General features: G+C 41.3%; 1 protein-coding gene across 1 annotated transcript; it reads right to left on the bottom strand.

Moving 5' to 3' along the window:
- Positions 1-2,700: 2,700 nt before the first annotated feature.
- HINT1 (histidine triad nucleotide binding protein 1) lies at positions 2,701-7,345 on the bottom strand. The gene is made up of 3 exons (XM_004737422.3): positions 7,125-7,345; positions 4,949-5,053; positions 2,701-3,019 (listed from the first exon to the last, which is right to left on the bottom strand). The coding sequence occupies exons 1-3, from the start codon at positions 7,233-7,235 to the stop codon at positions 2,855-2,857; spliced, it is 381 nt and encodes a 126-aa protein (XP_004737479.1). The 5' UTR covers positions 7,236-7,345; the 3' UTR covers positions 2,701-2,854.
- Between the last annotated feature and the right edge of the window lie 4,292 nt (positions 7,346-11,637).

Genomic DNA, 11,637 nt, shown 5'->3' with positions numbered 1-11,637 from the left:
CATCAAGGCAAGACCCTCTGTCAGCAAAGGTAGTCTCCCTGGAAGCTCAGGTGATAGTTAGCATTTTCTTAGAAATAAAGTATTTTTCAAAGTACGTACATTTTTTTTTTTAAGATTTTATTTATTTTCTCAAGAGAGAGAGAAAGAGTAAGAGAGAGCATGCGGGGGTGTTCAGAGGGAGCCGCAGACTCCCCACTGAACAGGGAGCCCAATGCGGGGCTCAATCCCAGGACTCTGGGATCATGACCTGAGCCTAAGGCAGTCGCTTAACCAACTGAGCCACCAAGGCCCCGTACATTGTTGGTTTTTTTTAATACATGATGCTATTTTATACTTAATAGACTATAAGTAGAGTATAAACATAATTTTTTTTCTAAACGTAATTTTTATATATATTGGGTCACCAGAGAAGTCATCTGACTTGACTTTTGTGATATTCACTTTATTGTTGTGGTCTAGTAGAGAAACCTGCAATATTTCCAAGGTATGCCAGTATGCGTACAAATCTCTTTACTAAATGATCCTGTGTATCACAGAAAGCAGTTCAAGAAGCAATTACTGTCATCTGCAGGCGTTCTCAAAATTTGCTTTCCAAACTAATAAAAGGACTGATATGAAAAGTCTGAATCAACTCTTGGCATACCTACAGTACTTGAGAATGGCTTAACCACTTTTTATTCTATTTAACTAAAACCCACAGTCTGAGAAAAGGGCTTTTTAAAACTTAATTAGTTGTTATTTTTGTATGTTATAATGTGAATAGAAAAAAATGTAACCTGTACAATAAAGCACCATAAATGAGTACAAGGAAGGAGCTTTAACTTGGAAAAAAAAGTTGCACCCACAATTATCCACAGAAATGAGTCGGTGGGCAATAGCTGCCCCAGTTTGAGGCAGAAAGGTCAGAGACACAACCAGTGAGACAACTTAGCAGCCGTCTGATTTATTGGCACTGGTTTGATGAAATCAATGGGAAAGATAATGTGCCTAAAAAGGCAGCCTCTATCCTCTTACACATAATACAAATGCTTCTCTCATTATTACATTTTTTTATAGTGGCACAAGTCCTTCCCAAACTCATCCCCAGACGTTCCCCCATTGAAAAAAAAAGTCAGGGTGCCTGGCTGGCCCAGTCAATGGAGCATGGGACTCTTGATCTCAAGGTTGTGAATTCAAGCCCCACCTTAGGCCTAGAGCTTACTTTTTAAAAAGTACATAAAGCCATTATAGTATTAAGGGGGAAGAAATAATAATTTTTAAAAATCTTCCTGGGGTGGGAAAGGCTTTTTAAAATATGAAATAAATTAAAAACTTGATACATAACTACACAAAGATTTTAAAAATGTTAAAAAATGACAACTGGGAGGCACCTGGATGGCTTAGTTGCGTAAGTCTTCTTCGGCTTGGGTCATGATCTTAGAATCCTGGGATAGAGCCCCATATCAGGCTCGCTCCCGGCTCAGTGGGGAGTCTACTAGTCCTTCTCCCTCTGACTCATGCTGGCACGCTCTCTCTCAAATAAAGAAATAAAATTCTTTTAAAAAATGACAATTAGGAAAAAATTATTTTTAAGATCTAAATGGCCAATTTTCCTAATCTACCCAAGCTATTTAAAAATCAATAATATAATTTAAAATGTAGAAAAAAAGTTTTCAATTAATGTCAACCCTTACTAAATTGGCCTTTTAGAGATGAATAATGGAAGGAATCCATAAGCACAAAGAGAATCAAAGAGGAAAGTAAAGCAGACAGAAGTATCAAGTTAGGTTTTGGAGAACAGAAAGTGCCTACATGAAGGAAACCCAAAAGGCAAAAAAAACTTGCCCTACAACATCTCAGAAAGGCTAGGGTGCGTGGCAACCCTAAAAAGGTTTGGTCTTCATGAGAACTCAAACCACTAGATTCCACTCCCCCAACACCACATAGCCAGATCCACGTACAACTTAAATATTTTTGCTAGTGTACAATGCACATTCAAAACAGTAGGTTTTCGGGTGCCTGGGTGTCTCAGTGGGTTAAGCCTCTGCCTTCGGCTCAGGTCATGCTCTCAGGGCCCTGAGATGGAGCCCTGCATCAGGCAGCCTATTTCCCCCCTCTCTCTGCCTGCCTCTCTGCTTACTTGTGATCTCTGTCAAATAAATAAATAAAATCTTTAAAAAAAAAAAAAAAACTCAAAAAAACCCAGTAGGTTTTCAATTTGGAAAATTAATTCTAAGTAGTATGATTATAATAAATATTCAGACAAGAGTTTAGATAACAAAAGAAATGCCAATGTGTAGCTTCACATGGTCATCAAATATTCTGTGATAAATCTACTTTCATCCCTTCCAAATTATCCCAAAATCTAGGTAAAACATGGGCTAGACAAAAACTATTCCTTTTAGACCCAAACCTGTCACTTTCTGGATCAATCACATCATATATTCCTTTGTTCTTAAAAAAATGAGAGATTTCGATTAGAAAATCTTCTCCTGGACTAATATTTTACCCTAAAATGGTATTTCATAGCTAAATTTGTGAAATCTTATAATTTGTATTCAGAAACCAGTAACACGATTATAACGATGTACATATGTTTAACCCTCCTTGAGAAGAAAAACTAAAAACCTCCAAAATTATGAACTCTACCATCATACATTCCAACAAATATATATGTATATTTTTTTTACTAAATCAAATACAGGAGTCAAAGAGGCTGTAAACCATGCAACATTGTCTTTTATTATGTATGGCTTTTAAAAATTATTTCCTCAATCTCTCCATACATAGGCAAAAGGAAGTATATTGTTTAACCTACAGAACTGGGAAATATTGACCACTGCCTAGAGGAGGGAAAATCAACCCTAAAACAAGCTTAACCAGGAGGCCAATTCATCTGCCGACCTCCAAGAACATGGAGATGAACATGATAGACAGACTGTCCCCCATCTGAACCTTCATTCACCACCATTCGATAACCCTTCTTCAGGCCCAAATCAGCAGCACATTTCTTGCCAACAATCATTAAATGTCCAAGAAGCTGGAAAAGAAAAAAAGTTTCTTAAGCACAGGCAGTTTACAAATTCTTGCCATTAAATAACATACTACCAAGCTGAAATATTAAAAGGCCATCAAGTTGAAACATATCCCTCTGGGCAAATATTTGGAAACTCTTAATACTATTACAACACAATTTATAATTAAAAACCCATTAAGATTCGATATTTACTCATTACTAATTCCAATAAACAAATTAGATATAAATCTCCTCAATTAAAACAATTTTAAAATCATTTTCCAAGTGGGTATTTAAATGTTCTTAATAGGGCACCTGGGTGGCTCAGTCGTTAAGCATCTGCCTTTGGCTCAAGTCATGATCCAGGGTCCAGGGATCGAGCCCTGCATTGGGCTCCATGCTCTGCGGGAAGCCTGCTTCTCCCTCTCCCACTTCCCCTGCTTGTGTTCCTTCTCTCACTATGTATCTCTCTACTAAGTAAAGAAATAAAATCTTTAAAAAAAAAAAAAAAAAAAAAAAAGGAATCCCAGGACTGAATCCGCTTTTTCCTCTGCCCCTCTCCACTCTCGTGCTCTCTCACTCTCTCATTCTCAATTAATAAATAAAATCTTAAAAAAAAAAAAGATTTAAATGTTATTTTTTTTTAAAGATTTTATTTTATTAATTTGACAGAGAAAAATCACAAGTAGACGGAGAGGCAGCCAGAGAGAGAGAGAGAAGCAGGCTCTCTGCTGAGCAGAGAGCCCGATGCGGGACTCGATCCCAGGACTCCGAGATCATGACCTGAGCCGAAGGCAGAGGCTTAACCCACTGAGCCACCCAGGCGCCCCAGATTTAAATGTTATTAATAAAGCAAGATGTATCTTGCTTTCTTATACTAGAAAAGTACATCAATCAGGGTAAGTTTGGTTAAGCTGGGGTAACAAACCACCCTAAAATACTGGTTTATAACAAAGATACACTTCTTATGCTTACTACATGCTCATCACAAATTGATTAGGCTCTAAATTCTTCATCTTTTTCACTTTGAAACCCAGACTGATGGAGTAGTTTGTGTATGACTAGAGTGGCAGTGGAAAGAGAGAACTTGACAAACCAGTTGCTCGTCTCTTATAGTTTTTATATAAGATGTGTCACTCCTGCTTACACTTCCTGGCCAAATCAAGTCACATGACCAGGCCTGACATCAATAAGGCACGAAGTGTTAAAGCACCCCTGAAGAAGAGGAGCCAGTATTTATAAACAATTATACCACAAGGAGTATTAGGAAAATATTTAATTGAGGCCTAGACATCTGGCAAAACCAAGTAGTGATTTTTCTTTTCTCTAATGGCATTAATAGAAAAAAAATTGATAGAAAACATCAGGGCCCCTGGGTGGCTCCGTTAAGCAACTGCCTTCAGCTCAGGTCATGATCCCAGACTCCTGGGAATGAGCCCCACATTGGCCTCCCTGCTCTGCAGGAAAGCCTGCTTCCTCTCCCTCTGCCTGCCACTCCCTCTCCTTGTTCTCTCTCCCTCTGTCAATTTTTTTTTAAATCTAAAACAAAAACAAAACAAACAAAACCCCCACATCATCCCCTGTATGATGTACTGTTTCTTTATTGAGGAAAAATGAGTCTCACCAACTACTGCTTGTAAGGAACCATTTTAAGAATTGGTGATGATGGATGTTCACTTGACTATGGTGGTCATCTCATAATATACATATATCAAACCATTATGCTGTACACCTAAAGCTAACATAATGTTATGTGCCAACTATATCTCAATTTTGAAAAAATCAAACTATTTCTACATTGCACTGACTCCCAAAGGACTGTCTGGTTATTTCCCTCAATAATTCCCTCAGGAAAATAAAAATATGACCTCACTTTCTGGTAAAAATTTAGTCTCCCAAATTTAAAAAAAAAAAAAAGGCAGGAAAATAAATTGTGTTGGTAAATTTACTTACACTTTCATCATCATCTTCTGCTACAGAAATCTGGGATATATGTTTCTTGGGTATCACCAGAAAATGAGTTGGTGCTTGAGGGGAAATGTCATGGAAAGCAAGACACTAAAGAAAAGGGGAGGAAAAAATCTGTTTTAGTGTATCATCTTCTAGGCTAAATTTATTCTTTCACACTAGCCCCATGGGAGGAACTGTAGTAGATGCTAAGTAACCAGAAGTGTACACAATACATGTGATCCCACGGCTATTTTCATAGAATTTAGTCTAATGGGAAGGCTGACCTTAAACAAATAAAGGTATAATTAAGGTACGATCTTACCTACATGTTACAAAGGAAAAGTAAAGAGTGAAATAAATGATTTTCAAAGGAAAAAAAAAAAACAATTTTGATTGGGGGTTCACAGACAAATCACTCTGAGGTAGGGACATTTAAGTGAAATAGAAATTAAGCATGCTAATCCTTGTCTACCTTTTCAATTTGATCTCATACAACTCTTCCCGATCATATCACAGTGTCTTTCATCTCTCTCCAAACTCCCAGGCTTTTTTCAAAGGTCCTTCCCTCTACTGCAATGGTCCTCTACCCCCTCAAGCCCAATTTCTGTCTAACTTAACCTGACATCCATTCCTCAGCAACCAGCATATATAAGATTTCTGAAAGAAATCAGATTTCTCTCTCCACCTTCCCTACGTTAGGAGTGCTGATTGTGCAGTTTCCTGGGTTTTTTCCTTTACTGCAGTGATCAGCTTAGTAATTATGTATTTGTCTGATATTTTGACTAATACCTATTTCTTCCCATCTTACTCAACTGTTTGCCTTTTGTAGAAATGAAGTTAATGAAGCATTTAGACAAATTACATATCGCATGAATATATTTTTATCTCTTGTTCTCTACTAAAGGTGGAAGCTGCTTATATAGAACCCTCCCTGCTAAACGGTCTCAAGACTAATTCTATTTAGTACTCCACACAAAATGCTGTATCACTTAGACTGCTTCATGCAGTCATACTCTTGGGTCTTAGGTGGTTCAAACATCAGAATTTCAATTGCCATTTATAAAAAGCAAGTGAAAATACTTAAAAATACGCATTTTCTAGAGCAAAAGAACTTCCCTGCTAGTAACAAATAAAGCCATCAAAATTCACCTAGAAGAATCTAATTAAATCTCAGATAACATTTTGAATCTAAGAACGCTACTAGTAGAGTAAAACCAGTGTTTCCCATATATTCCATATTTCTTAAAATTAATTTAACAGTTAATTTGTCTAAATCGCCCAATCTCCTGCCCATCTTCATCTGAGGTCCAAACCCATAAATACAACTCGCTCAGTAAGTATTTTACACAAGATGTCACATCTACTTGGTCCTCCTAAAACAGAATTTCACCTACGAGGAAGTCAACAAAAACGTGCGTAGTCCCCTGGCATAATACTGCTTCCTGCCAAATAGGAAAGCAAACTTTGCTACCGCGCGGGGCCAAGGGAAAGCAAATTCCAAAAGGCGACCCACCCCCTCCGCCAGAGTCCGCAGCCGGAAAGGGATGGGGGTGGGGTGGGGTTGACTAGCAGGCCCTGGCGGAGGCGGACCTTTGGCCCAGCGCGTCCGCACGCGCCCACCCCCCCCCCCACCCCGCGCCCCGCCGTTCCCTCCAAAGCTGCAGGCCCCCGTCCGTCTCATACAAAGTGGAGCGGACTGGCGCCCGGGAAAGCCCAGGCGGGTAGGCTGTGCGCGGGAGATCGCGGAGATTGGGCCCCAGTCAGGGCGCGATCGGATTTCTCCCTGTCAGGCAGAGCGCTGGCGAGATTGTGAGATTCCTGACACGGGCGAGGTACGAGGCAGAGGCGGAGCCGGGGGGCGCCCACGCCGAGGAGCCAGCGCGTCCCCCACACGCGCCCGGACCCCGAAGTGTTGGCCCCGCAGGCGCCCGGCAGCCTGACCCGCGCCCCGGGCTGATAACGCGTAACCGGAGCGCCGGCACGCGCCGGCAGGCGGCCTCGGAGCGGCCGCGGCCCTGCCCGCTGGCTGGGGGCCCGCGGCAGAGGCCCCGCGGGGCGGCCGAGTCCCTTCCCTTCGCGTCGCCGACCGATTCTTTCCCTTTCGGCCGCGGGAAACCCGCGTGTTCAAGGGAGACTGCCCTTGCCTCAGCCCTCCAGGGAGGCCACGTCCCGTGTCTACCTGATCATCCTCAAAAATGATTTTGGCTGGGATTTCCTTGCGAATGATCTTCCCGAAGATTGTGTCGCCACCAGGCCGCGCGGCCTGAGCCTTGGCGATCTCATCTGCCATCTCGGCCTCCCTCCCGCGCGGCCGCCCCAGGCAGAAGCTCGAGAGGAGGGAGGAGCCGGGACAGCGGGCAGAGGGCGGGCGTGCACAGCCAAGCCTGCGCGGGGACCGCTGCTCGGGCGTCCGGGCTGGCCTTGCGCGTGCGCACTGGCGACCTGCGCTCAAAGCGCAGAGCGCGCGCAGGAGTTTCCAAGAACCGCGGGGGAGCCTTGGCTGAAGAGAGGTTCCTGATTGAGACTCTAGAGAGGAACGCCGAGGTCTTTTTTTTTTTCTTTCTCTCTTTTTTTCTTTCTTTAGTGTGTCTTGGTGAGTGGAGTTACTGTATACGTCCTTCTTCACTTGCTTTATGGACCCTTGTGGGAATAATTAGATACTGTAACTGAAAAGATTTGATAATCCAGGCAGTGCTGGTCGTGTTTGCTGTCTGAGACACCCTAACAATTTCTCAGCTGCAAGAGGTCTTAATTACAGTATGTAAGCCCTCCTTGTACCAGGATATGTCTCCCTCTAGCAGTGGTTCTCACTGCACATTAAAATCACTTGGGGAACTTTTGAAAAATCCTCTTGAATCTGGCCAAACTCTTGATCAATCCAAATTGGACTCCAGGGTAGGGACCCAAGCAACCCGACTTTGTAAATCTCCCTCCACTGGGCAAACTTCTTCCCGGAAGTAATCAGCATAATGTAACATGTCCCACCTTAAAGGAAGAACACCTTCCTTGACATACCCCTTCATATCTTTAATGCTTCTTAAAACTTTTATTTATTGTGTCTACTTTCTCATCTTTTAACCATTCCCCTCTTGTCAATATTGTTAAGGACCTCCATTTAACAAAATTCTGTGAACATTTCCGTTTCTTATCTTAGTAGACCTCTTGGCATTATTTTCTGTTGTTGATCATTTCCTTTCTTTTTTTTTTTTTTCTTGAAGATTTTATTTATTTGAGAGACACAGTAAGAGAGGGAACACAAGCAGGGGGAGTGGGAGAGGGAGAATCGGGCTTCCCGCCGGGCAGGGAGCCCGATGCAGGGGCTAGAACCCAGGTCCCTGGGATCATGATCTGAGCCACTCAGGTGCCCCCATTTCCTCTTTTCAATAATAGTTTTCGCTCTCGTGGTCTTTCTTCTATACTCCTTTGAATGCTATTTCTCCTTCACAGTAAGCGTCCAGTTCCAGACTTCTCAATGGGTTCCATTCTTGGCCTTCTTCTCTAGCTAACATTTAATTTCCACATGCCCTTACTAGGAAAAATTAACTATAGCACCAGGACTATCCCATATGAGAATGTGTACTAGTTTGTCTTGTCCTGTCCTCTGCCAATGAAAATTATTGATTGTGGATCCCTTGAGTCTCAAAAGTGACTCGTTTGCTACTGTCAAAGACATTACTAGGACAATTGGCAAAATCTAAATAATGCCTATCAATTAGATAGTAGCTTTGAAAGTTGTGTTAATTTTCTCAGATAACCACAGCAAAATTGTCAAAATTAGTTTCTCTGGGATGGGGTCTTATAATTTAGGTTTCTAACAGGTTTCCAAGTGATGCATTTGCTGGTTGCCCTGGAATCGTACTTTGAGGCCCACTGCTGTAAGAGACTGTCTTTTTTTTTTTTTTTTTTTTAAGAATAAAAAAACCGAAGTATTTAGGAGTATGGGAGTGAGTATCATGTCAGCATCTCACTTTCAAACAGTAAAAAAATACAAAGAAAATGTTCATGTATATAGAGAGAAAAGGATAAAGTAATTGTGGTCAACTGTTAACATTTGGGGAATCCTAGTGCTGCAGCATTCTACATCTACCATAATACCATTGACCAAGTTGCACAAGTCAAAAGCCATGAAATCATCCTAACTCTTTTTATTCTTGGCAATACAGATCATGAATCCAATCATTTTTTTTTTCACCTCTTCTACTACACCACCCTAATCCAAGCCACTGTCATATTTTGCCTGGAGTACTTTGAGAGCCTCCTAGGTAAGTTCTGCTTCCATTGTAGTCAATTTGCCGTTCAGCACACAAAGTGATTTTTATATAATATAAATTATGATCTCACTCTACTGCTGGTAAGGCATTTCATCACAATATTAATCCTTACCTTGGATTCTAGGGTTCTTTCATGATCAGGCCCATGGCTGCTTCTCCTACTTCATTTCCTTCCATTTCAACCTTATTGACCAGCTTCAACTAAACTGGATATGGTAGGCAGAAGATGCCCATGTCCTAATCTCTGGAGCCTATGATTATGTTACTTTACATGGTAAAAGGGATTTCCAGATGTCGTTAAATTAAGGATCTTCTGATGGGTGAGATTCCTGGATTGTCCAGATAGGGCAAATATAGTCATGGAGGCCTTATAAGTGAAAGAGGGATGCAGAAGAAGGAGGAGATATGATGGTGGAAGGAGAGGTGACAGTCAAAGATTGAAGATCCTCTACTGTTGGCTTTCAAGATAGAAGGGACCACAAACAGGTAATGTTCTGGAAGTCAGGAGTCTGAATTTCAGTGGGCTGAAATCATGTGTTAATAGGGCTGCATTCCTTCTAGAGGCTCTAGGGAAGAACATTTCCCTTACCTTACCTTCTAGAAGCTACCTGCATTTCTTGGGTTGAGGCCCCTTCCTCTATCTTCAGAACCAGCAATAGGGCATCTTCAAACCTCTCCCTGACTCTGCTTCCTTCTTCCACTTATAAGGATCCTTGAGATTACATTGGGCCCACCAGACAATCCATCTCAAAAGCCTTAATTTAATCACATCTGCAAAGTCCTTTTTGTCATATAAGGTAACATATTCAAAAATTCCTAGGATTTAAACAAGGACATCTTTGGAGGCCTTAATTCTGCCTACTTATAGCTCCATGAACTTATTTGAGGAATAAATTGGAATTCTTGTTTAGTTCTGATCTGACACTTTTGAGATGTTAACAAACCAGGACATATTCCTAGAATAAGCAAAATTATTATGTCATTTATGGAACAGCTGAAGGAACCATACAGATTTATCTAAAAGAAGAGAAGCTCCAGTATTGAACTGATTTTGGCCCTGTGCGAACTTTATTTTCAAGTATTGGGAGATATGGGGTTTTGGTTAACTGAATACAGGACCCTAGTTAGCCTGAAATTATAACAATAAACTATGAATATTCAGGAAATTGGGCAATGATTCTAAGCTGGAAATGAAAATAAGTATGTTTTGATCATTCTTAAAAAATTAGAGGGCTCCATCATGCAATGTCACAAGATCATCTATTGTTTCCTATATAAAAGACAGTACCGAGTATATTTGGTTTAATTGCTTGGTTATGTTAAACATTCATCTGCAAATCTAATGAGTTACAATTTAAGAAGGCACCTATTATCTTGCTAGTCTGATGACTTGCATTATTTTTTAAAATGACATAATTCACAGAGGAGGAAAAAAGTCTTTACATCTTTTGCTTCAAATCATTCATTTCTAGTAAAAAGAAATTTTACCTGAAAATTAACCTGAAAGGCTGTGACATAGGGAAGGCAAACAACAATTATGCGATGAGGGAAAGGTTGAGATTTTTCTTGAAGTTTACAAGGTCCTAAATTAAAATGTACTTAAATAACATTTCTGTCTGCTTGACCAGCAAAACCAAAGAGTAGGGTAAGGTGAGTGAGCAGGATGTGCAGAGGGTAAGATTAGGTCAGGCATAGGGATTTGTGTCCCAAACCTTTATTTATCAGCAGTATGTTTTTTTGTTTTGTTTTGTTTGTTTTAAGAATCACTTATTTTAGAGAAAGTGTGCAGGGGAGCACCTGAGCAAGGGGAGAGGCAGAGGGAGAGGGATGAAAGAAGCTACTCCCAGCTGAGGGTGGAGCGGAAGGGAGGGGAGGGTTCAATCTCACTACCCAAAGATCAAGACCTAATCTGAAATCAAGGGTTGCCAGTGTAACAGACTGAGTCACCTGGCACCCCTCTAGCCTGTGGTCTTGAGCAAAGTAACTCTGCCTCGCCTTTTCCGGGAATTAATTGAGAGAAAGTACAAATAGCACTTTGGGAAGCCAGAATTCCAATCAACGGCAGCTATATTTGTTAGGACTTGGCTCTTACGCACTTTCACAAGGAGACAGTCGCGATTGGGAATCATTAACATAAAGGTTCTTTATTACATAACCCCAACGTCCAAGCAAGAAGTAATAACGTAGAAACATCGAAGCCATCCAATAAATAACCCACTCTCCTCACCTGTCTCATAAGAGACCGGAAGTGACTTTGCCCCTAACTAACATGGCGTCCAGGTAATTTCCGTCCTCCTCCTCTCTGGTGTTTGGGCTCGGCGGCTTCTCCCGGTCGTAACCCGCTGCAGCCATTTAGCAAACTTGTCTCCGGTGTCTCCCTGTGGAGGGCGGGGCTACAAAGGGGAATCTGAGCGGTGATTG

This window comes from Mustela putorius, unplaced genomic scaffold (genome assembly GCF_011764305.1).
Source record: "Mustela putorius furo isolate JIRA1106 unplaced genomic scaffold, ASM1176430v1.1 tig00000145_pilon_pilon_pilon, whole genome shotgun sequence".
Taxonomy (NCBI): domain Eukaryota; kingdom Metazoa; phylum Chordata; class Mammalia; order Carnivora; family Mustelidae; genus Mustela; species Mustela putorius.
Note: the sequence above shows the minus strand (reverse complement) of the source record. Positions and strands in the feature narration are given on the sequence as shown.

Coding starts and splice junctions, on each gene's coding strand:
- HINT1 (XM_004737422.3), bottom strand. CDS start 7,235: ATGGCAGATGAGATCGCCAAGGCTCAGGCCGCGCGGCCTGGTGGCGAC. Junction 5,054..7,124: donor TCATTTTTGAGGATGATCAG/GTAGACACGGGA, acceptor CCTTTTCTTTAG/TGTCTTGCTTTCCATGACAT. Junction 3,020..4,948: donor CAGAAGATGATGATGAAAGT/GTAAGTAAATTT, acceptor TTTCTTTTCCAG/CTTCTTGGACATTTAATGAT.